This window comes from Lathyrus oleraceus, chromosome 2 (assembly GCF_024323335.1).
Source record: "Lathyrus oleraceus cultivar Zhongwan6 chromosome 2, CAAS_Psat_ZW6_1.0, whole genome shotgun sequence".
NCBI classification, from domain to species: domain Eukaryota; kingdom Viridiplantae; phylum Streptophyta; class Magnoliopsida; order Fabales; family Fabaceae; genus Lathyrus; species Lathyrus oleraceus.
The window spans coordinates 412,901,372-412,929,047 of NC_066580.1; the positions used below are offsets into that span (position 1 = coordinate 412,901,372).

The window sequence follows — 27,676 nt, forward strand, 5'->3', positions numbered from 1 at the left end:
ACTAGATACTCCACGAGTCATGTGAAGTGACATGTATGATCTTGACCTGATTTTCTCTCCTACATATGCGGGAGTAATATCTATAAGCCTCAAAATCGAGTATGACTATAAAATACATGGTCATTCTCACATAAGTCAATATGATATATTGAATTTATTTGTTGTTAATAAGAATACTCATATATCAAAGAATATAATATTATATTATAAAAGGTTTACACATAACATGACTTGCATTCAATATAGATAAAAGGGTAAAAAGATAATTATACTCATGATGATTATCACCGAAAGGTTAAGTCAAACCACTGACACTCTTGTCAATTAACTAATAATGATTTGTTTCTAGATATCATTCAATATTTATAATATTAAATAACATATTTAATATTATTGTCAATTTTATGAGAACCTACAAAGTCACACACATATAGTACTGACAATGAATCAAATGATTAAATTAAATAAGATTTAATTTAATTATATTTTATTTAGTATTATTTAATAAAATAAGTCGGAATCATGGAGGATTAACAAGCACACCCTTTTTACACAATCATCAACTCAAATTGGCGAGTCACCCTTATTTTGCAAAAAATTAGTTCAGAGATGCATCTCCATATCAACATTAGGGTGAGTCTGAAGATGCATATTTGTAACAACCGCTAATTTAAAACTCAGTGATTTTTACAGAGATGCATCTCTGAAATATGCTTTGTTAGGTCAAACCAAAAACAATTGTGAAATATTGGAAAAACAAAACAAATTAACATTCAAATCTTAACATTACACAACAAGTCATTAACATAAATTTAACATTACATATCATTACAAATACATGGTTCAGGACGTTGCAACATCCTTAGAATATCTTTGGTCGATCTTGTAATCGTTGCATCCACTTCAATCAGACCCTTAGACGAATAACGGTAAAATGTACTCTCCATAACCTTTAAATCTTCATCAGTATTCAGTTCAAGCTTGGTGAATCATATCTTCAATTAGTTGTCAATCAAGAGCGAACGATACTCAATCTTAACAACTCTTTGATTTTCTAGATATCAAAGTAGAGTATTTAGTTAGGATTTCAGATCGAAGAGAGGTGTGTCCTCATAGACCCTAAATTGAAGTGGGGGATTTATGCCATTAAAATACAAAAATGTAAGATGAGGATATGTATTCATTCTTGTATGGTTTAGGGTTTTGTAAAGAAGATGGGATGAAAGACCCCATATTTATAAAGGTTTTAGAACAATTTAGTCCTTAGAAATATTATCCTCTCATCAAAGAAAATTTCAGATATGCATATTCCGAGACGCCCTATTTTTTAAAAAATAAGGGTTTTTTTTACAGAGATCCACATTCGTAAATTCCCTTGTTTAGCCATTTCTGCAATTCCCTTTTAGCTTTTTTTCTCTTTGTTTTCTTGTGCGTTTTCACAGTTTTAGTTTTATTTTATGTGCTTTTATGTTATTTTGAAGTTCTTAGCTAATAAGAAAGTGTCAAAAAAGATTAAATCAAAAAAGGCAGAAAATTTTGCGTTTGCAAGTCATCCTAGCATAAAAGACCCGAGGCCAACACAATTTGGCCATGTCAGCTGAAACGAGTCAAGTTGGCCCTTAAAGGCACTCGGATAGTAAAAATTTAAGGACAACATGGTCTAGACCTGTTTCATGACACGACTGTATTACCTGACACGACTTCCCCGTATCAGATGACATTACCCATGTCAGGGCCAGTTTCTGCTACAAACTTTTCCATTCCGTAATATTTTCCTGAATTTTGGGCTTCCAAAACTGCTTTTTGTCATCCATAAGTGCCTATTTATGACAACGCACGAAATTATAAATGATTAAGAGTTTTTGGAACGTGTTCGTGACTTTTGGACATCCGTAACCTTCCAAGACTTGATGTTAGTGGGTGTTAATGATTTTTCTGACCTTTGGAAGCTCAAAACCGACTCAATTTAATGCTTAGTGGTCCATTATTGTATTAACAAAAATTTAGGTGATTAAATGGTAATTTTTGTATAAGTAGCTTCATTAGCTTGAGAGAAAGGGGGAGACCTTAAGGTGACAATTAGGATCATCCATTACTTGCTATTTTTCTCTTATTGCTTGCTTTCATATAGTAGCTTTTGTTCTTACTTGCACCTGTAACTGTTCAGAAACTTTGGTATAATAATTGTTGTCTTCTTTATCTTAAGTTTATCTCCATTTAGTTTTGTTGTATTCCTTTATTTTATTTCAATTTCTTGTTATGCCTTATTGTTGTTTGACTATGGTTTACCTCACCATGTGTGATTAGTCCTTCAAGGATAAGGGTTTGTGAGATCCTATCTCATGACAGCCCCCAATTGAGGAAGTAGCTTAGTTGTACCGAGAAACATGTCTAGTTACGCATACCACGAAAGTGGGTGGCACACACTTTTATCTACTTTTCTATAGAAATGCTTAGATATTCTCCTAATCAAACATGGATAATCAGTGGGTGAGTCTAGATACACAATCATAAACCATGTGTCCTATTTTTATTATTTGCTAATTTTGTTTCAATTTACACCAAACAAACCACTATTGCGATTGTTTTAGCTAAATAACGTTAGAATAGAAATTCGGTACTCAGATACATCTCCATGTGGGTTCAATCTTTTTGTACTAATTGACACCACCATGCACTTATGGGATAACACACATTAAGTTTTTGGCGCTCTTGTCAGGGAGATAGTTTTGATATTGAAATTTTATTCAAGCACTGTATAGACTAAAACAACTTTTACTTTTCCGTTGTTTCTCTTATTGTATGCAAGGGGTCTATCAGAAATATGGTCAATTATGTGAACAATAACCATGGAAGCCCTTACCCAAATACCTATAATATAGGATGGATGGATCACCCAAATTTTATTTATAATAACCACCCCTAGTATACCGAGGAACCACAAGATTTCCAACAATCCAACCTTGAAATGTTAATGGAGAGTTTTATTGCGACACAAACTCGCTCTAACATAGAATCTATGATGGAGAGTTTTGTGGTGACATAAACTTGCCATAACGAAGAGTCCATAAACCAAAATCTCCAGACTAGTGAAATCCTTAGGTAACTAAACATTGTGGTCGAGTCCCTCGCGACTCACAGTAAGGCATTGGAGACCGAAATCTCCCAGCTTGCACACATACCTCTAGGACCCTTCCCTGAGGGATATGTGAATTTGTAACAACCATAATTGGAAAACAAGTTGAAAATTCTAGGGAGAATGATAAAGAGGTTGAGGAGAATTCTGGTGAGGGAAATAAAAGGATTAAGGAAAGTCCACTGACATCACCTGAAAATGAGGTTGTCAAAGAGGTAGAGAAGGAAACACCTATATTTCTCCTCCTCCATAAAATCCACTCATTCCTTTCCCACAACTATTTTTGGAGGTTAAGGTAGGCGCCGATTAAAAAAGGTTTGCAAAAATATTAGAAAAGATCCACACCAGTGTGCCCTTGACTGGGGTCCCGTCTAAAAAGATAAAATTAAAGGACCATGAAACTGGGGAAATTATTAATGTTAAGAGAGAAAGGTTAACCTTTGAGGTGGGGGGACGAAAGAATTGAAGCCAAACCCGAACAAATGATACTTAGAATAGAACCAGAACCACTCCCACAGGTTCAGAAGTATGAACCACCTCATAGGAAGAAGAAAAGGAATAATAATAGATACGAGAGATGGCTTGATAAGTAGGCATGGACACCCAAGACTATTGAGATTAAGGCCAAGGAATCATTTTTTAGAAAACCACCATGAATTCTTGCATTCATGAGTCGTTAAGTTAAAACGACGTTAACCAAAGTGCTTTGTGGGAGGTAACCCACACTTTTAATTGCTCATGCCTTTTATGTTATTTCATTTTGCAGATATGGTTTGTTTTAAAAAGGAAAGGAAAACTCAAGAGAATAATGCAAACAAAACATACTTTTTCCAATTATCTTATATGATGTGTGCTTTATAAGTTTTCTCTTCATCCTCTATTCTCTAATTCTAGAACATTGGAGATAATGTTCAGTTTAAGTTTGTGGGATATTTCCCTTTTCTATTTTTTATTTTTTTCATTTCAAATTCTTGTGTGTTGTGTGTTGTTTAAGATAGTTTGTTTGTATGATTCCATGTTTTACTGTTAGATTTCCCCAAAATTTTGAGTTGTTAAAAAAATTTCCGAAAAACTTTTTGAGTTTGAGAAAAACTTGGGAAAGTATATAGGTTGAAGAGATGATATGCTAAGTTTAGAGACCCTAGGAAAGTTGATAAAATTGATATTACCTGAACACCCTAAGTTTCCCGAGTAGGATACAAGTCTAATGTGTATTTTGTACCATAGTACACTGATTCTGAGAAGTACTCACTGTGTAGTTTATTTTGACAGTCTGACATATTTTTGATTCACATGTCATGTATGATTGGTTGAGAGAAAAAAAAATCTATCTATCTATCTATCTATCTATCTATCTATCTATCTATCTATCTATCTATATATAATATATATATATATATATATATATATATATATATATATATATATATATATATATAAGCACCATAAAGATGAAAAGTGGTGATAAAAGATGACTGCACCTTCCAAGTTGGGTAACCCTAACCATGTTATTCAGCCCAATAGTGGTGAACCCCAAAAGTCGACCCAAAATGGACAATAAATAAACATACAAAAGTGTGTAATTCAATCTTCAAATAAAGAAAGCAAGTAGTTGCTTATCCGGTGTAAAAACAAAAAAAAATCTCGATCAAAAGGTAAGAAAATTTGAAAAAAGGGACTTAAGTCCAAAGCATAGTTAGAGAGGTAGATGAAATAGAAAACTTTTGTTTACATCTGTTTTATAGTTCTTGTAATGCTTTTGGTGTTAGTGAGTAAAAAAGAACCTAGATCTTAGCCGATTGAAACAACAAGCCACATATGAGTACCAATGATTTGATTCTTGTAAGCTTTTTAAAAATTAAACCGCTTGATCCTAATTTTTTCTAAGCAAGCTTGTTGCTTAGGACAAGCAATAATTTAAGTTTGGGTGTATTTGATAAGTGACTTTTACATCATATTTTTAGGTTATTTTCTTTCCGATTTCTTTTGTGTTTTCATTATTTTAGTTCAATTTTATATGCTTTTGATGTTTTTAGCTAATAAGGAAGTGTCAATCAAAATTGAATCGAAAAATACAAAAAATTGCGCGTTTGCAAGTCAGCCCAGCACAAAAGACCTGAGGCCAACACAGCCTAGCCGTGTCAGCTGACATGGGCCGTGTTGGACCTTGAAGGAGCTCCCATGGTAAATATCTAAGTACAACAGGGTCTGGACGTATTTCCTAATATAGTCGTGTTACCTGACACACCCCCCCCCCCTCATGTCAGCTGACACTACTTGTGTCAGACCCAATTTCTGATACGAATTTTGGCATTTCGTAACATTTTCCCAACTTCTGGACTTCTGAGACTGCTTTTTCTCATTCATAAGTGACCATTTATTATAGTGCACTAAATTATAAGTGATTAAGAGTTTTTGGAATGTTTTCGTGACTTTTGGACATCCATAACCTCCCAAGACTTGATGTTAGTGGGTGTTAATGATTTTTGTGACCTTTGGAAGCTCAAAACCGACTCAATTCAATGCTTAGTGATCCATTATTGTATCAACACAAATTTAAGGTGATTAAATGGTAATTTTTTTATAAGTAGGATCATTAGCTTGAGAGAAAGGGGGGAAACCTAAGGGTGACACTTAGGATAATCCATCACTTGCTATTTTTCTCTTATTGCTTGCTTCCACTTAGTAGCTTTTGTTCTTACTTGCACTTGTAATTGTTCAGTAGCTTTGGTATAATAATTCTCTCCTTCTTTATTTAAGTTTATTTCCATTTAGTTTTGTTGTATTCCTTTATTGTACTTCAATTTCTTGATATGCCTTATTGTTGTTTGATTATCGTTTACCTCATCATATGTGAGTAGTCCTACAAGGACTAGGGGTTGTGAGAGCCTATCTCATGAAAATCCCCAATTGATTCATCCAATATGAATTACTATAATCTTAAGTACGTTTTTATTTATTTTAGAGTTCGAGATCCAAAAACATGTATATGTCGGTTGTGAAAGCAAAGACAACATAGACACGGTCATAGTCCAAAAGGATATGCATCGATGTCTGACCGCTGATTGCTAAATAATATAGTAGCGAGGCACCCTCCGTGACAAGGTGACTCACTTTCTATTGAGAAATCCGCTTAGCCGTACCGAGAAACACGTCTAGTTGCGCACACCACAAAAGTGGGTCACACACACTTTTATTTACTTTTTTTTTATAAAAACGCTTATATATTCTCATAATCAAACATGGATAATCATTAAGGTGGGTATAGATAAACAATCATAAGCCACGTGTCCTATTTTTATTATTTGCTAATTTCATTTCTCTTTGCACCAAATAAATCACTATTGCGATAGTTTTAGCTAAACAACGTTAGAATAGAAAATTGGTACTCAAATACATCTCCCTGTGGGTTAGATCTTTTTGTATTACTTGACTCTACCTTGCACTTGTAGTATAACACATGTTAGTGTGTCCGAATATGCATATCTGAAATCACTCCACTTAGCATAGCTCATACTAGCACATGGAATACAATACGTCTTCCTAAGTGTACAACCACATTTTGAACCATCTGATCTTATTTTTTCTACTCGCTTGACTTTGTGATAAATAAAATGCAATCTCTCCCGAGAGATGTTGCCAACCAACTAGAATAAAGGATGTTGTCTTTGAATTAGTGTTCTGACACAGTAATGCCCCAACCAAAAGATGTTTGTATCTCATTATGTTGGTTTTAGAGCATTTGGTTCACAACGTCCCAATCTCGAAAAAAACCACCTTTACTATTTCCCAACCAATTCTTCAGTGTAGCATGTGCAGATTCAACTATGCTTGTTATTGTGTTGCCAAAGTTTCTAACTTGATCACTCCATGAACAAAAAATATTCTCCTTCACCTGGTTTAAAATAGTACTCTCAACATATTTCAGAAATTCTAGGTGTCTCGTACCCCCCCCCCCCCTAAAATGTAGTACAGACTTGGCATAAAACTCTTATGTGAAAGAATTTATTATACCATTCCAAGCATCCATTATCTTTCCATACACCATACTAGGTTTGATCATTTTTCCATCTTCACCCTTGATTTATTTGGTGCCTACCGTAAGTTTTAGTCTACTCCTCACATTTTTGGTTATCTGATACATACAATGTAGGAACACCTTTGCAACTAAATTCATCAATGCAGTGTTGCGACCAATGACAATTACTTTTGGCATGTTTTTTTGGCCCTTCAATATAATCTTGCTTATTTCCAAAGCCCGTGTAACATTATCCTATTTTTGGGATTCCAAAAAGGCAAAACTCACTGAAAAAGTCTTCTCTGTAGAAGTAACACCAACAATTTCCAGAAGTGGAAGCATATACTTGTTGGTCTTATATGTTAAATAAATTTGATCATGGTGGGAAATATGTTAAATAACTTGATGGAATCTGGATGAGACCAAAATATATATCGAACAATGATTTTATCCCCACAAACTATGTACCTAGAAACATAATGGTCATCATCCAAAAGCTTCAAGAGTTGTTGCATTTCTGATCTTGGACCTCTTACCGCCTTGTTGTTTCGGGCACACGATTGTATATTTTCTTGATATTTGAAACATTTTGAATTCTTTTCCGTTGCAAAGTTGCAAGTATATTTTTCGACGCCACCATGTTTAATGTCATGTCCAAAACACGTTTCTTCTCCTCCGAAATAAGGTGTCATACAATGGGATGACCGACTAGCTTGTGACACAAGGCATGATTATGTATACCAGAAACAACATTAAATTTCCATGTATCATTCTCCTTACGATATCTGCGCAATTTAAACGAACACTCACATTTTCTATATCCTCACAGTAGCTTTGAGGAACATATCCAGGTGTACCATATCTAATAAGAACAATAACAAAATAATAGATTAAAACACAACAATGATGTATTGGTGTAAAAAAGTTGATTGAGAAAAGAAATTTTTTAAGGGTTTTGAAGGTGAAGCTCCATTTGATCATGAGGGAGAAGAATATGCAGGGTGATGTTTTATTCAATTTCCCACTTGATATTTCTGATATACATCTCCAAAAATGTCAATGAGTTGTTAAGTAAACCAACTCACTGAACAAAAACACCATAAATGAGTACAAGGAATTTTTATGAAGATGCATCTTCAGATACACCCGAAACATATGTGAAAATGCATCCTCGAAAGAGATATTAGAAAAACAGGGCGACTATCAGAAGTACGAGAACTAACGATTTAGGTTGTGTTCGAAAATACATCTCCAAATTTGAATGACATTTTCGAATTTTCAAAAAATATGGAACACACTATATAGAACACATAGAGTGGGATAAATATTTCTCTAAATATTATTGGCCATATGTGCAAAATTAAAAAAAATATATTAAATGTATCCCTTAAGTCAAAGGTTTTTAAATAAATTAGTCATTAACTATGTTTGAATTGATATCAAAAGGACGAAATAGAGATTTTATTTTATTATTTAAAGATTTTATTAATAGTACTTCACGTATTACATTCACCTCAAATTTTATTTTATGAGATAAAATCCATTCAAGTTTCACAATCAAATTCAAGATGTCTAATTAAACTTTGATGTTTGGATGAAGAGCAAATTAAACTATTAAATGCATGTGATATGAGGAGACATTATAGGTCATTTTGGACCCATACCATTGAACAAGTGATTTTTGTCAACTTCTAAAATGCATAACTCCTTCATGCTAAATCCAAATGAGGTCAAATTTGTGACCAATTTGAAGGAATTTAAGATAGCTACAACTTTGATGAAGGAACGTTTCTCATTTGAAGTCCATAGAAAAAGTTACTCAAGGTGGAAGAAGTGAACATATGGCTTGAGACTTAGAATTTTTTTCGACATGTTTGATTTTCCAAACATCCACCTCAAAATTCATCATGATCCAAGCTTCAAATGAAAAAGTGTTCAACATGAAAGTTGTTCCTCTTGATCTAACCTTTCCAAAAAGTCCAAATTCATTCCATTTGGACAGTATGATTGACTTGCGCATGGCTTAAATTTGGATGACCATTTGGCATATTTGAACTTCCACTTTTCATACAGAAATGCATGGCTTGTTAACATGACTTCAGCATTGCTTGCACATGATTTTGGACCTGAATGAATCATTACATGGGCCTATCACACGCCCATGCACCCATGCAAAGTGAAATTGATATTTTTGAAAGTTTGAAACAAGTGTGCAAATAACAATGCCTTGGCTATAAATAGAAGCTCATTCACTCTGAATTGAGGACCCTTGCGCGCCAGCTTTGAATCCCTAGCCCTAAACAACTTTATTCAGAGGATAACCTTGAGGATTTCCATTGGAAATCGAGTTTGAATCTCCACTGTTTTGAGAATCAAAACTCCAAGAGTCCTGCTTCTTTTTTATTCATTTCCACTCTATCAAGCATTTAGAGCAAGGCCAAGCACAATTGAAAGCAAGATCGTGGCCATCTGTGTAACACCCTTCTACCCAAACGACATAATTAAATAGATTATCAGAGTACAACATGTAGAAGAGTTTACATTTCTTACAACATAACAATTATCGCATCACAACATAAAAATTATTATTTAATTTATTAAAACTTCGCAGCGGACAACAACATAATTATTGTTTTCATCATATAATAATTCATAAAAATGTATCAACATCGTCTCAACAAAACACCTCAACATTTTAATCCTCATAAACAACGTAATAAAATGTAATTATCTATCGAATCCCATAACCCCGGTGTCACATGACCAGAGCATCTGACTCGACTCTGTAGAATAACTCTACACTTATTCTTCAAACCTCAACAATAGCTACTCCGCTTTATCTGCACATTGCTCATCATAGATGAACATAAACACATGCAGAAGGGGTGAGAATTACATTATTAAATAATAATATAACGACAGAAATATCAACATAATTATATAATTCACATATGCCAACACAGCTCATCATCATCATCATAATCAACAAACTCATGAACATCAACAAGGCAACACATCAATTTCAATGCACACACCCATGCATGACTCAACACGACTCGGTATACCCATTTTGTGACCAACTACAGGATCACCACTCCCAGATTCATCACCATAGAATCCGAGTTCCCCACAAGGAACCAAGCCTCTCAACAAGCCCGGAGTCAACAACATCATTGGAACTCAGTCCGTTCATCACTAGGCATCGGCCTTTCATGAATGCATGCACACCAACATGCATCATAATCAACATAGCAACAACAACATCATATGATCATGTTATCTTCATCATTGATAGCATGACATACAACTCAACAAAACAACAACAACATTACATCTTAACACATAGATTCATCACAATCAACCACAATAGGCCAAATCACCATTTCAACATAAAAATTAGTCATTTTTCAATACTGGAACAGTGTTAACCGGTTAACACCATGCGTTAACCGGTTAACGCAGGCAAAACTCACTTCTTGGCAAACCGCAACAGTGTTAACCGGTTAACGCTATAGGTTAACCGGTTAACGCAGGCAAAACTCAACATATTCACAATACATAACAGTGTTAACCGGTTAACGCCCTGGGTTAACCGGTTAACGCAGACAAAACAGCAGTCCCTGCGCTAACACAAGGCAGAATGCAGAGTTCTCCGCATTTTCCGCCGTTGGAGGACTTCCGGACCTCCGATTCAACTTCCGTAAAAAGCTACGCGTTCGGGAAAACGCGACTCACACAACTACGGATTCCATTTCAGCTTAATTCGACTTATTCATCATAGTACTAAACGACGGTAAACCCCAACTTCCCCAATCTTCCTAAACCCCCAAAATCCATCAACAATCCTACATAAATCATGAAATGCTCGCATATTATCATTTAATAAGGTTCAGACCCCTTACCTGAGATAATCCGGCAAATCTTTGAGCTTCAATCCTTTCCGTTCTTCAACCTCTGCTCTACAGCTTCTCCCTTCTCTGCAGCTTCTCAACTTCCACGTAAAACCCTTCTGTTCCAAAAATGAGAAACTTTTCTCTTATCCCAACTTATATATTTTCCAATTATTATTATTCCAAATAATAATAATAATAATAATACTAATAATAATCCAATTTATTTAATTAAATTAATAAAATAATATTATCAACTTAATTAAATAATTCTTTTACTTTATTTGGGGTGTTACAACTCTCCCCCACTTTAGAAGTTTTCGTCCTCGAAAACATACCTCAAGCAAATAGAGCCGGATACGACTCCTTCATCTGATCTTCACGCTCCCAAGTCAAGCTCTCACCAGCTGGACCTCCCCAAACAACTTTCACCAGAGCAATCTTCTTACCTCTCAGGGTCTTCTCTTCTCGGTCATCTATCCGAATTGGCAACACCTCAACGGTCAAATTATCCCTCACCTGGATATCATCCACCTGAACAACATGCGAAGGATCCGCAATATATTTTCTCAATTGAGATACATGAAACACATCATGCAGATTAGAAAGCGACGGCGGTAAAGCTATCCGATACGCCACTTCCCCAACTCTCTTCAAAATCTGATACGGACCCACAAACCTCGGAGTAAGCTTTTTAGACTTTAAAGCTCTACCCACACCTGTCGTCGGAGTAACTCTCAAGAACACATGATCTCCCTCTTGGAACTCAAGTGCCTTTCTCCTATTATCATGATAACTCTTCTGACGACTCTGAGAAATCTTCATTTTCTCCTGAATCATCTTAACCCTTTCAGTCGTCTGCTGCACAATCTCAGGTCCGAGTACAACACTCTCACCTGATTCATACCAACACAATGGAGTTCTACACCTCCTACCATACAATGCTTCATATGGAGCCATACCGATACTAGCATGAAAGCTATTATTATAAGTAAACTCCACCAACGGCAAATAACTATCCCAAGAACCACTCTGCTCCAACACACAAGCTCTCAACAAATCCTCTAAGGATTGGATAGTTCTTTCAGTCTGACCATCAGTCTGAGGATGATAAGCTGAACTCAACCTCAACTTAGTCCCCAACGCTTTCTGCAAACTTTCCCAAAATCTAGAAGTAAATCTGGGATCTCTATCAGACACAATACTGGATGGAATACCATGCAGCCTCACTATCTCCTCAATATACAACTCTGCCAACTTCTCTAAAGAGTGATTAATCTTCATCGGTAAGAAATGCGCCGACTTAGTCAATCGATCCACAATCACCCAAATAGAATCATTACCTTTCACCGTCCTCGGCAATCCCGTCACAAAATCCATGGAAATGCTATCCCACTTCCATTCAGGAATCTTCAAAGGTTGCATCATACCTGCCGGTTTCTGATGTTCAATCTTTGACTTCTGACAAGTCAAACAGGCATACACAAACTTAGCAACATCTCTTTTCATACCAGCCCACCAAAACAACTTCTTCAAATCTTGATACATTTTAGTTGCACCTGGATGGATACTCAATCCACTCCTATGGCCCTCTTCAAGAATACTCTTTCTCAATTCAGACACCTCAGGAACGCAAACTCTACCTTTAAATCGCAGGATGCCATTCTCATCAATCTCAAAATTACCACCATTACCCTGGTTAACCATAGTAATATGATCAACTAGAGCGACATCATCATGCTGACCATTCCGAATATCTTCCAGAATTCCACTAGTCAACTTCAGCATACCCAACTTTACACTATCAGCGGAAACTTCACAACCCAAACTCATATCACGGAACTGTTCAATTAACTCAAGCTCCCGAACCATCATCATAGACATATGTAGAGACTTTCTACTCAGCGCATCTGCAACTACATTAGCCTTACCGGGATGATAACTCAGTTCAAAGTCAAAATCCTTCAGTAACTCTAACCATCTCCTCTGCCTCATATTTAACTCTTTCTGATCAAACAGATACTTCAGACTCTTGTGATCACTGAACACTTCGAATCTGGAACCATACAGATAATGCCTCCACATTTTCAACACAAATACAACAGCTGCAAGTTCTAGATCATGCGTAGGATAATTCCTCTCATGAACTCTCAACTGTCTAGAAGCATAAGCTACAACTTTACCATTCTGCATCAAAACACCACCAAGACCCATCAAAGAAGCATCACAATAAACAACGAAGGATTCACCAGGATTAGGCAGAATCAACACTGGAGCACTGGTCAACCGCCTCTTCAGCTCCACAAAACTCGCTTCACAAGCTGCATCCCACACATACACTTGACCCTTCTTAGTCAACTGCGTCAACGGCAATGCCAACTTAGAGAAGCCTTCAATAAATCTGCGATAATAACCAGCTAACCCCAGAAAACTGCGTATCGCAGTAGCAGACTTCGGAGTCTCCCACTGTAATACAGCATCCACTTTAGCAGGATCAACAGAAATCCCACCACTCGAAATCACATGGCCAAGGAAACTCACTTCCTTCAACCAGAACTCACATTTAGATAACTTTGCATATAATTTCCTTTCTCTTAACACCTGTAAAACAATTCTCAGATGTCCTGCATGCTCTTCTTCCGTCTGAGAATATATCAATATATCATCTATGAACACCACAACAAAATTATCAAGGTACGGATGAAATATACGATTCATATATTCCATAAACACACCTGGAGCATTAGACACACCGAACGGCATCACAGTGTATTCATAATGACCATACCTCGTACGGAAGGCAGTCTTCGCAATATCATCTGACTTCACTCGGATTTGATGATAACCCGACCGCAAATCAATCTTACTGAAAACATGAGCTCCAACCAACTGGTCCATCAAATCATCAATCCTCGGCAATGGATACCGATTCTTGATAGTCACCTTATTCAACTGCCGATAATCGACACACAACCTCATCGTACCTTCCTTCTTCTTCACTAACAATACTGGCGCACCCCAAGGAGAAACACTTGGACGCACAAACTTCTTCTCAAGCAATTCTTCAAGTTGCTTCTTCAATTCAACTAATTCAGTTGCCGACATTCTATAAGGAGACATCGACACTGGACTCGTACCTGGTACTAAGTCAATGGCAAATTCGACTTCACGTTCTGGAGGTAAATCGCTTACATCCTCCGGAAACACATCCTGAAATTCACAGACAACAGGCAAATCTACACTCACCACTTTCTTATCCGCTTGCAGAGACGCAAATAAAGCGAATATCTGAGCTTCCTCTTTCACAAAATCCCCCACCTGCCTAGCAGATAGAAATCTTGCCTCATCATTCTCACCAACTTCAGAAAACCGCACCGTCTTACTATAGCAGTTGATAAACACGCCATAGAATTCTAGCCAATTCATTCCCAGAATAATATCAATTTGGTGCAAGGGTAAGCACACCAAATCAACCACGAACTCTCTCTCAAAGATCGTCAAATGACAACCTCGACAGGCAACAGAAGTTTTCACAGAACCATTAGCAGGAGTATCTATCACCATACTTCCGCCTAGGGACGACATAATCACACCAATCCTGGTTGCACACTCATATGAAATAAACGAATGAGTAGCACCAGTGTCAACAATGGCAAGCAATTCAACATTATTAATCAAGCAAGTACCTTTAATCAGATTATCTTCTTTAGGAGTTTCAGCCCCGCTCAGAGCAAACACCCTACCAGTAGTATGAGCTGCAGTAGCCGCCTTCTTCGGTTTCGAGCACTGCGAACTGATATGGCCTTTCTCGCCACAATTAAAACATGTCGGACCAGCATCCTTACATTCAGTAACTCTATGACCAGTCTGACCGCATCGGAAACATCTCAGCACTTTCTTGGTACAGCTATCAGCACGGTGGCCTGGCTCGCCACACTTGAAACATTTACCAGCTATGGAAGATCCTCCCCCACTTGGCTTCTTCTCATCTACCATTTTCTGCTTACCTTTACCATTCGGAGATACATAAGGACTACCACGATCCTTATTCTTCTTCTCACTAAGACTCTTGTAATGCGCAGTCCTAGCCTTGCTATCTTCATCAAATATCCTGCACTTGTTAACCAATGTAGGAAACCTACGAATCTCCTGGTAACCAATGCCTTGTTTGATCTCGGGACGCAACCCGTTCTCAAACTTGACACACTTGGATCCCTCAGCATCAGCATTATTATAGTGAGGACAATACTGCACCAGCTCTTCAAACTTCGAAGCGTAGTCAGCAACAGACATGTTACCCTGCTTCAGTTCTAGAAATTCCATCTCCTTCTTACATCGCACATCAGCAGGAAAATATTTCTCCAGAAAGACCGTCTTGAACCTTTCCCAAGTCATCTCAGTACCTGGTATTTCAATTCTCTGTCGAGTGTTATCCCACCAGTTTTCAGCCTCTTCAGATAACATATGCGTACCAAACTGCACCTTCTGTGCTTCAGTACACGTCATCACCCGGAAAATCTTCTCAATTTCCTTCAGCCAAATCTGAGCACCATCTGGATCATAGCGCCCTTTGAATGTAGGAGGGTTATTCTTCAGGAACCTTCCCAAATTCTTAAACTCGTCGACCGGCGGATTCTGCTGCGCCTGCATAGCCTGCGCTATAGCAGCCAAAGCCTCAGCAATCGCACAGTCATTTTCTCCAGCCATACTCTGCACAACACCACCACAACCGTTAAATATCGACAGTGTCATTTACACTAATCGACCAACAGGGAAAACATCACATTATGACTCGACTGGACTGACCATGCTCTGATACCACTAATGTAACACCCTTCTACCCAAACGACATAATTAAATAGATTATCAGAGTACAACATGTAGAAGAGTTTACATTTCTTACAACATAACAATTATCGCATCACAACATAAAAATTATTATTTAATTTATTAAAACTTCGCAGCGGACAACAACATAATTATTGTTTTCATCATATAATAATTCATAAAAATGTATCAACATCGTCTCAACAAAACACCTCAACATTTTAATCCTCATAAACAACGTAATAAAATGTAATTATCTATCGAATCCCATAACCCTGGTGTCACATGACCAGAGCATCTGACTCGACTCTGTAGAATAACTCTACACTTATTCTTCAAACCTCAACAATAGCTACTCCGCTTTATCTGCACATTGCTCATCATAGATGAACATAAACACATGCAGAAGGGGTGAGAATTACATTATTAAATAATAATATAACGACAGAAATATCAACATAATTATATAATTCACATATGCCAACACAGCTCATCATCATCATCATAATCAACAAACTCATGAACATCAACAAGGCAACACATCAATTTCAATGCACACACCCATGCATGACTCAACACGACTCGGTATACCCATTTTGTGACCAACTACAGGATCACCACTCCCAGATTCATCACCATAGAATCCGAGTTCCCCACAAGGAACCAAGCCTCTCAACAAGCCCGGAGTCAACAACATCATTGGAACTCAGTCCGTTCATCACTAGGCATCGGCCTTTCATGAATGCATGCACACCAACATGCATCATAATCAACATAGCAACAACAACATCATATGATCATGTTATCTTCATCATTGATAGCATGACATACAACTCAACAAAACAACAACAACATTACATCTTAACACATAGATTCATCACAATCAACCACAATAGGCCAAATCACCATTTCAACATAAAAATTAGTCATTTTTCAATACTGGAACAGTGTTAACCGGTTAACACCATGCGTTAACCGGTTAACGCAGGCAAAACTCACTTCTTGGCAAACCGCAACAGTGTTAACCGGTTAACGCTATAGGTTAACCGGTTAACGCAGGCAAAACTCAACATATTCACAATACATAACAGTGTTAACCGGTTAACGCCCTGGGTTAACCGGTTAACGCAGACAAAACAGCAGTCCCTGCGCTAACACAAGGCAGAATGCAGAGTTCTCCGCATTTTCCGCCGTTGGAGGACTTCCGGACCTCCGATTCAACTTCCGTAAAAAGCTACGCGTTCGGGAAAACGCGACTCACACAACTACGGATTCCATTTCAGCTTAATTCGACTTATTCATCATAGTACTAAACGACGGTAAACCCCAACTTCCCCAATCTTCCTAAACCCCCAAAATCCATCAACAATCCTACATAAATCATGAAATGCTCGCATATTATCATTTAATAAGGTTCAGACCCCTTACCTGAGATAATCCGGCAAATCTTTAAGCTTCAATCCTTTCCGTTCTTCAACCTCTGCTCTACAGCTTCTCCCTTCTCTGCAGCTTCTCAACTTCCACGTAAAACCCTTCTGTTCCAAAAATGAGAAACTTTTCTCTTATCCCAACTTATATATTTTCCAATTATTATTATTCCAAATAATAATAATAATAATAATAATACTAATAATAATCCAATTTATTTAATTAAATTAATAAAATAATATTATCAACTTAATTAAATAATTCTTTTACTTTATTTGGGGTGTTACAATCTGAGCCTGCAGTGAAGGTGATTTTCTCAATTTTTCATCTCTTCGATTCTCACTCAATTCTCCATAATTCTTCTTGATTTTTGGTTGAAGTCCTACCAATGTAGGCAAGAAGATTGAGTTGTTTTGAGGTCAAATCGAAGCAACTCAGATCATGATTCTCAAAATTCAAATCCTTGTATCTTTCTATATACTTGGAGTTAGATGAAATTAAGGTCAGATTCGAGCTCTTGAGCATTTTTACTTTAAATTCATGTACTCCTTTTTTATTTTGGTGATGGTTGAGGGTGGACCAGTCCGGTGAGGCCCACCGGAGAAGAAGACCGGAGTTGTAGCTCTGGTGGTATATTGACATGTCTTAAACCATATGATCCATCTATTTTGTTTTAATCTCACGCGTTGGTTTTGATTACCATCCCTGCAGCGCATTGACTTAGGTCCATCATGGAACGCGCACTGAGATCCACTTGATCTGCCACCTCAATTAATGAGGGAGATCAAGTGGTCCATGTATTTTAGCATTTTCTGATTTTTATTTTAGTTGACTTATTTTCATTAATTCATATTATTTTTAATATTGATCTAAAAAATATGGGACTTTCAACAAAAATTCTCAAATATTTTTCTCTTCCATTTTCTGAATTAAAAATATTTTTTGGATCATTATTAATATTTTTCATGATTTAATTGTATTTATGCATATTTTTAATTGTTTAAAAATACTTTTAAGTTTCCAAAAATGATGAATTTTTTTCTCCAAGGTCCTTTGACCTTGTTTGACCTATGATAAATCTCATGGCCATTTATTTGGTATTTTGATGAGGTTTTAGGATTTTGACCAACCATAATTTAATTTAATGTACTTTTAATTGATTTTTAATTGTTTAATTGCAAATAAATTATGTTGAGCTATTTGGGTTGACTTGTTGAATTTGACTATTGTTGTTGGGCCTTGGTCAAGATTGATTTGACTTTGTTGAGTTAAAATGATTGGATTTAGGGGATTGATGAAATGTACATTTCATCTCCCAAAATGAATGAATGATTTTAATTTGATTAAAGTCCTCCTTTGACCAATTTGTGTTGATTTTATTCCCCCTCCCTCTTCATCTCAATCCTATTCTATCCTCATCTATTTCATTGACCTATGATATCTCTATATCCTAAGGCTACTTGATTGCAAAATCAACACAAGTATGAATGAGATTAGGTCCCCCCTTTTACCATTTTCTTTTAAGTGTTGTATGTTTTAGGAGTATGATTCATAATACCATATCTCTAACATGCATTAACACTAAAATTTCTATTGCCCGACCTCAAATAGTTGTGACTTCTACATAAGTTCAATTACGATTGCTTAACATATCGCTAAATTTTGATACAAAAGGCATAGCATTCTAGTAAGTGAGATTGTAAGTCTCCCCCCTTTCATGGTATTGTATGGAAAACTTGCCTTTTTCCCTTCCTTTGGAAGATGTCTTGGTTCAAGGATCCATGATTGTGAATAGTGGTTTGAGTGTTCTCCAAATAATGACTTAAACATTGAAAAGTAAAAGCAATACTAACTTCTAATCAACTAACACCTAACTAACATTTAATTTCAAGCTCTTTACTTTTATGCACTTTAAATTCAAGTCTTTATTCATTTGCCATTATTCATACCATTTAACTTATTTATTTTAATTCTATTTTCACTTTGCTCACTTGAGCTTTATTTTGTGATTATATTGTGATTGTATATACTTGTTTGCGTATTTTGTTTGTGTTTGTGGTCTTTTGACCTTAATGTACATAATAACAACAAAAACTCTAAAAAAAGATTTGTGTGGACTATTGGTTTTGATCTGAGACTTTGGATTTAGAATTAGGCCACACTCCCTATGCAAAAGGACTTGGCCAATACCAACTTTCATGAAACCAAGTGCTTGTGAAATGAACTTTCATCTGATGCAAGTATTGGGATCCCATTTAAGTTCATCTGCTACATGGTCTTATTGAAGCTGTTATTTTGAACCTGTGCCTAATGCCTATCTCTGAGTCAATCAAGGATTATGTCATCTGATATATGGGAGATTATGAAGGAGATCATGAATTTGCTAAGCTTGGATGTGGCTATATTTATTTGATGTCTTGCTCTTCATCTTGCTATTTGTGTATTGATATTGCTTGATTCTAAAGTCCAAGGGAAATTTGGGTTTCTACATGACATTCTTGTCTATTGGATTGCATCCCATTGGTAAGATCTTTTCAACTCTTAACTTTTAAATTTTTGCTTAGGATTAGTCTCTTCATCTCCTCCCACTTACAAATCTCTCCCTCCTTTTAAAATCTTCTTTGTTTGTGTTTTCTAAATTTAAACCTTGTTGCAAATTAGAAACTTTGGCCTTATGCCATTGCATTTTCAAACTCTTTTCTTAAACAAATTTGTAAATGAACTTAACTATACTTGACTTAAAATTTCAAAAGACAAAAAGAACTAACACTCATTCAAACTCTTTTAGGCCTTTTGTGCCTTTGTTAAACTTAAAATTTTGTTAAAAGCAATGCACTCATTTTGAAATTGATACCACGAACTACGAGGTTTTGATCCCTCATTTTATGTTGGTACATAGACACAAATCCGAAGGTCTTGTCAAACACAAAAATATAATTAATGAACTCTTTTCTCATCCCCACACTCTATTTATTGCAAACATCTTTTGTACCAAAACACATGTACACAAAAAAGGGCTCCCTAGGAGTACCTAGGACACTTTGGGTGCTAACACCTTCCCTCTGTGTAACCAACCCCCTTACCTGTAATCTCTGGTATTTTATTCGTTTTGATTTGAAAACTTCTTATCTTTGGGTTTTATTCGTACTTTTCCCTTTTCCCTTGGAAACAATAAAAGCGTGGTGGCGACTCTGGTTTTATTGACGTTAAGTTTATCCATAACTTGATGGTCATGAGTTTACCGCTACAACTAGCACATGGAATACAATACATCTTCCTAAGTGTACAACCACATTTTGAACCATCTGATCTTACTTTTTCTACTCGCTTGACTTTGTGATAAATAAAATTCAATCTCGCCCGAGAGATGTTGCCAACCGACTAGAATAAAGGATGTTGTCTTTGAATTAGTGTTCTAACACAGTAATGCCCCAACCAAAAGATGTTTGTATCTCATTATATTGGTTTTAGAGCATTTGGTTCACGACGTCCCAATCTCGAAAAAAATCACCCTTACTATTTCCCAACCAATTCTTCAGTGTAGCATGTGTAGATTCAACTATGCTTGTTATTGTGTTGCCAAAGTTTCTAACTTAATCACTCCATGCACAAATAATATTCTCATTCACCTGGTTCAAAATAGTACTCTCAACATATTTCAGGAATTCTGGATGTCTCGTACACCCTCCTTAAAATGTAGTACAGACTTGGCATAAAACTCTTATGTGAAAGAATTTATTATATCATTCCAGGCATCCATTATCTTTCCCAACACCATACTAGGTTTGATCATTTTTCCATCTTCACCCTTGATTTATTTGGTGCCTACCACAAGTTTTAGTCTACTCCTCACATTTTTGGTCATCTGATACATACAATGTAGGAACACCTTTGCAACTGAATTCATCAATGCAGTGTTGCGAGCGGTGACAATTACTTTTGGCATGTTTTTTGGTCCTTCAACATAATCTTGCTTATTTCCAAAGCCCATGTAACATTATCCTATTTTTGGGATTCCAAAAAGGCAAAACTCACTGAAAAAAGTCTTCTCTGTAGAAGTAACACAAACAATTTCCAGAATTGGAAGCATATACTTATTGGTCTTATATGTTGAATAAATTTTGATAACGGTGGGAAATGTGTTAAACAACTTGATGGAATCTGGATGAGACCAAAATATATCTCGAACAATGATTTTATCCCCCACAAACTATGTACCTAGAAACATAGTGGTCATCATCAAAAAGATTCAAGAGTTGTTGCATTTCTGATCTTGGACCTCTTACCGCCTTGTTGTTTCGGGCACACGATTGTATATTTTCTTGATATTTGAAACATTTTGAATTCTTTTCCGTTCCAAAGTTACAAGTATATTTTTCAACGCCACCATGTTTAATGTCATGTCCGAAACACATTTCTTCTCCTCCGAAATAAGGTGTCATACAATGGGATGACTGACTAACTTGTGACACAAGGCATGATTATGTATACCAGAAACCACATTAAATTTTTATGTATCATTCTCCTTACGATATCTGCGCAATTTAAACGAACACTCACATTTTCTAGATCCTCACAGTAGCTTTGGGGAACATATCAAAGTGTACCATATCTAATAAGAACAATAACAAAATAACAGATTAAAAACTCAAAGTATTAGAGACATCCGGAGATGGATCTTCGGATCCTATGAAACTGAGTCTGGAGATGGATATTCGGACTCAACGTTCATATTTTCAGCTCATAAAACACATTAATGCAAAAAATTAAGGATGAAATGCGAATGAACTTTACTTAAAATTCCAGCTTCTTTCTCTCCATTTGATGTGATAAAACACAACAATGATGCATTGGTGTAAAAATATTGATTGAGAAAAGAATTTTTTTAAGGATTTTGAAGGTGAAGTTCCCTTTGATCATGAGGGAGAAGAATATGCATGGCGATGTTTTATTGAATTTCCCACTTGATATTTCCGGATATACATCTCCAAAAACGTCACTGAGTTGTTAAATAAACCAACTCAATGAACAAAAATACCATAAATGAGTACAAGGAGTTTTTACGAAGATGCATCTTCAGATACACCCGAAACATGTGCGAAAATGCATCCTCGAAAGAGATATTAGAAAAACAGGGCGACTATCAGAAGTACGAGAACTAACGATTTAGGTTGTGTTCGAAAATACATCTCCAAATATGAATGACATTTTCGAATTTTCAAAAAATATGAACACACTATATATAGCACAGGGTCGGCCCAATCATATCGGAGGCCCTGTTCTAATTTCAAAAATGAGCCCAAATTTTTAAAAAAATACAATTATAATAATTAAAAAATATATATAAAAAATACAATTATATATTAATTAAAAATAAATTTAATTATAATTATTTTGAGTTTTGATCAATCTTGATTTTTATACGTATTGAATTTTTTTTCTTTTCATTATTGAGTTTTTTTAATAATATTTTATTTATTTTTATTAATATTTATAAAAAAAATTGAAATTTTCAAAATTTAGGACCCTCTAAAATTTGGGACATGTACCACAGCACATGTTGCACTTGCACAGGGTCGGTCTTGATAGAGCGCATAGAGTGGGATAAATATTTCTCAAAATATTAATGGCCATATGTGCAAAATTAAAAAAAAAATATTAAATGTATTCCTTATGTCAAAGGTTTTTAAATAAATTAGTCATTAACTATGTTTGAATTGATATCAAAAGGTCGAAATAGAGATTTTATTTTATTATTTAAATATTTTATTAATAATACTTCACTTATTACATTCACCTCAAATTGGGTGAATAAAAAACAAATAATTAGATAGAATGAATTCATCCTATTCTACTCAATTTTATCCATTATTTATGTATTCGTTAGAAAAAATAGAATAGTATTTTTTTTTAGGGTAATGTTAACTTGTGTCCCAAAGACACATGTTAAGAAACCCATAAATAGAAAATCTGTATTGAAAAAATAAATAAAATTATTAATTATAAATATTTAATAAATTTAATATACAATTTTCAAGAATTTATTTCTATATTTATCTCATGTTCGAGGGCACAAGTTAACATTTTTTTTTTTTAATAAAGAGAACCAAAGCCCCAGACATCTACATTAAAACTTGTCAAGGGGATAAAATAGCCTTTACATCATAATCAAACAACACTTTAATACAATTTGATACTTCTTTAAAAAAAATACATCTCCCTTTAACTAGTTATTTCTTCGATAGAAGCTAACACATCCCCTACTTATTTACTTTTCCATTAAAAATAGAATAGTATTAAAGGAAGCAAAAGGTGGCATTCCTCTATTACATCATATATAAATAATTAAGTACAAAACAAACAAACAAACGTTTTTGTACGCAATCTTAACTAGAAGAAAATAATAAATATGAACAACATATAAATCCGTTGACTTTATGAACTTATGCACTTTTTTTAGTATCTTTGAAAGAATTAATTCAATTAAAATAAGTATTGTGAATATGAAGGAGTATTAGTCTATTATTTAATTAAAGGGTGTCCATTATGTTATATCTATAAATATGTCTTGAAATGACATATTCTTAATTACCTCTAGCCATTTCTTTTGTTTTCTTTCTTATCTTGTGAACCACATCTCTTAAGTATCTTGAACTTGTATTATGTGAAAGTTATTGTATCAAACAGTTCAATTTTATTCTTCTTTGAACCATCAACTAGCCAAATTCAACATGGATGTAGATTTTATCATAGAAACAATCGATGAAATCCTTACAAGGTTACCTTCCCTTAAAAAAACCAGCTCACTTCATGGCCAGCCCAAAAGTGAGATCAAACATCTTAGAGATCTTCTTAGGAAAGTCCGTGTCGACCTCAAGAAGCACGTCCATGGTCAGGAGGAGGAGAATCTGCCGGTTTGGATTCAGAAACTTAAGACTGCTGTCAACTATTTGAATGATGTAGTGGAGGAACTCTCTGCTGAGTCTGTTAAGCTTAAACTAAAATTCATTATAAAGAGCCTCCAAAATATTATACATGAATTCTCCAAGAAAACAACGATACCGATACCACGGGAGAAGATGGAGGAGGAGACAGTGTTGCAGTTGCAACCGGATGTGATTGAGAGAAAAGAGAAAATTATACATCAACTTGTATCGCGCCAGAAAGAAACTGAACCAACAAGGACTGTTTCTGTGGTTACCATTGTTGGGTTCGCGGGAATGGGGAAGACAGAACTCGCACGTCTCATTTGCAACGATGTGCGAGTCAAAGATCGGTTCGGGATGCAAATTTGGATTAATGACGTCGAATCGCTCAAAACACGTGCAGCAGGTACATCACTTACTGCCACGGACGGAAAAGGAAACCTTGTTGTGCTGGACAATTTGAAAACTGAGATACTTGGTGACCAGGAGCTCTTTGATTTGGAGAAGATGTTGATGACAGCTAGTGGTTCAAGTGCAATACTCATAACCACACACAGTAAACTTCTGGCCAACAATATAACTGTTGGGCTGAATGCCAAAACAGAAATAACAGGTACTATTTTTACAGCCTTTGTGCCACATGTTATTCCAAAGCTTAATGAAAGGGAATCTTGGTCACTATTTTTGAGATTGCGTGATCGAAGTAGTTCAATATTCAACAATGAGGAAGAGGAAATGGAACGAAACTTTGTAACGGATTGTAGTGGAGTTCCTTTCTTGATAGATTTCACAGCAACCTTTCTGAAGGAAAATCATGGTGAAGATGCAATAACAATGAAGAAGAATTTTCTGCAACAGCTCAAGTTAACATTCTTTGACAAACTTCCAATCGTCCAGAAGATGTGCTTTGAATTTTGTTCACTGTTTCCTCGTGATCATTTGATTGATGCCGAGAGATTAATCCGTCTCTGGACAGCAGAAGGATTTCGGATGGAATCAGAAAATCCAGCAGCAGAAAAAACATTACGCCACTATTTCAATGACTTTGTCGGGATACCTATTTTCAAAGACATCGAAGAAGACGAGTGTGGCCTTGTAAAATGGTGTAGAATGAAGCCGCTATTGCACGATCTAGCACGCTTCGTATCTGATGAAAAGGAGAATGTTATGGTGGATGCAGAAGGGGAAAGAGTTCACGAAGGAACCCTGCGTGCCTCGTTTGATTTTAGCTTGGACGTTTCGCGTGTAATTCCACCTTCTTTGTTTAAAAAGGCAAAGAAACTAAAGGCCATTCTCTTGTGGACGCCACAGGCCATGCTTCCGAAGCAGATGGAGACAAGCACTTCTACTTGTGATAGAATATTCAAAACCTTCAAGACCACACTCCGCATGTTGGATCTCCATGACTTGGGAATCAAGGAATTGCCCGGATCTATTGGGGAGATGAAGAATTTAAGGTATCTCGACGTATCCCTTAATGCTATAGAAAAGTTGCCAAGTTCTATTACCAAGCTTTCCAATTTGCAAACGTTGAAATTGTCTCGATGTTATCTACTCAAGGAATTACCCAAAGATATTGACAAACTGGTTAACCTGAATCATCTTGAGACAGATGGATGTTTGTCTCTCATCCGTATGCCTCTCAAAATACACAAGATGGCTGATTCACTGCAAACACTTTCTCACTTTATCGTTAGTGAGGGGTTCAACATGGGCGGGCGATTCAACTTCCTTTGCTTCTTGGCCCATATAAAATACATGCTGCTAGCTAATCTTCGAGACCCATTTTCCCACTTTGTCGCTCGCGAGGTCTCCAACTTTGATGGCCTTTCGGACCTTTCAAAACTCAACAACTTAAAAGGCCACATGGAAATTTCACATCTTGAAAGATTCATTTCAAAGAATTCAGTGATTGCTAATTATCTCTATGATAAGAAACACCTTCAAAGCCTAACATTGAGATGGGATCACAAGCGTGACGATTGCCAAAATGAAAAGAGTACAGACATGGAAACACTTGATTGTCTGAAGCCTAACTCTGAACTCAGAGCAATTTTCGTTGTTGGGTACAAAGGTAAAACTCTTTCAAACTGGTTTTCTTCCATCCAATGCCTTGTAAAGTTAAGGTTTAATGATTGTACCTATTGCGAATTTCTCCCACAACTTGATCAACTTCCGAACCTCCGATTTCTCGAACTATTAAGGTTGGACAATCTGAAATACATTGGTGTTCATGGTGACAGTGGAAATAACATAGAAGCTGCTGCAGTGTACTTTCCGTCCTTGAAGGAACTCACAATCTCAGACTGTCCTAACCTCAAGGGTTGGTGGGAACAGGATAAAACGGGAACAAATATACCATTTTTTGCTTGTCTTTCAAAACTTCATATCTATTACTGTCCTGAACTAACTTGCATGCCCCTTTTTCCTATTCTTGATGAAGAGCTAGTCCTCGTTGGTTCAAGCGTGACGCCACTACTCGATACAATAGTTCATGGAAAGGAAAAGTGTGATCCGTTTTCCAAACTCAAGTCGATGAAAATTTCCAACATTAAGAAGAGTCAATCACCACTAGAGTCTTTTCCCAAAGGTTTTGATCATCTGAGGTTACTATACAGTCTTAACATTGAATACTGTGAGGAACTTGATCTTGACCTCTCAAGTAATGAATGGGAGGGTTTGAAAAACTTGCATTCTCTCACCATAAGTGGGAATCCAAAACTCAAGTCTCTTCCATTGGGGGTTGACAAAGTAACATCTCTTCAAGATCTTCAGCTTTATAACTGTCCTGGTGTTACTTCTTTGCCTGAAACCATAGACAACCTCCAACTACTTGGTAGATTGGATATTTCTGGATGCTACAATTTGGCTTCGCTTCCCAAAGCATTGAAAAACATGAAGTATCTGCATACTTTGATCATTTTGGACTGTCCTTTGTTAATGCCAAGGTGTCAGCGTGAAACTGGAGATGATTGGCCACAGATTGCTCATATAAAAAATATACAGGTGAGGGAAACTGTTATGTCTGGAATATTGTAGGAGATGATGGGACTGTTGGCTATAGTTTGTTTTTGTTTGGGGCTTTATTCTTTAGGGAGTTAGATTTTTTGTTTAAGCCATGCCTAAAACATGCAGTTTCTGTTTTTTTTCCTTAAACCGGGAAAAACTTGTTAAATGGTTGTTGCTTTGTTGAATTCAATAATGCATTTCCTTTCTTAATCAGTTCTGAGCTTTCTGAGTGTTGTTCCTACATTTGGTATAAGACCTTACTAAAAGGGACCGGATTAAACTGGGCGTGTAAGAGTGAGTGAAGTATGGCAATCTCATATAAAATTGCGATTACAAAATTTGATGGCGATTATGATCATTGTCCGACTTTGATGGAAATTCTTTTGAGAAGCCTAGAGATGTGGAATCTGTCAGAAGAAACGATTCTTATGTAAACTTCTGT

The 27,676-nt window shown here is 36.1% G+C and overlaps 1 protein-coding gene across 1 annotated transcript; it reads left to right on the plus strand.

Annotated features, from left to right (window-relative positions):
* The first annotated feature begins 23,895 nt into the window (after positions 1-23,895).
* Positions 23,896-27,439, plus strand: LOC127119793 (putative disease resistance protein RGA1). The gene has a single exon (XM_051050116.1). It carries the CDS (start codon positions 24,031-24,033, stop codon positions 27,262-27,264), a length of 3,234 nt encoding a protein of 1,077 aa, XP_050906073.1. The 5' UTR covers positions 23,896-24,030; the 3' UTR covers positions 27,265-27,439.
* The last annotated feature ends 237 nt before the right edge of the window (positions 27,440-27,676 follow it).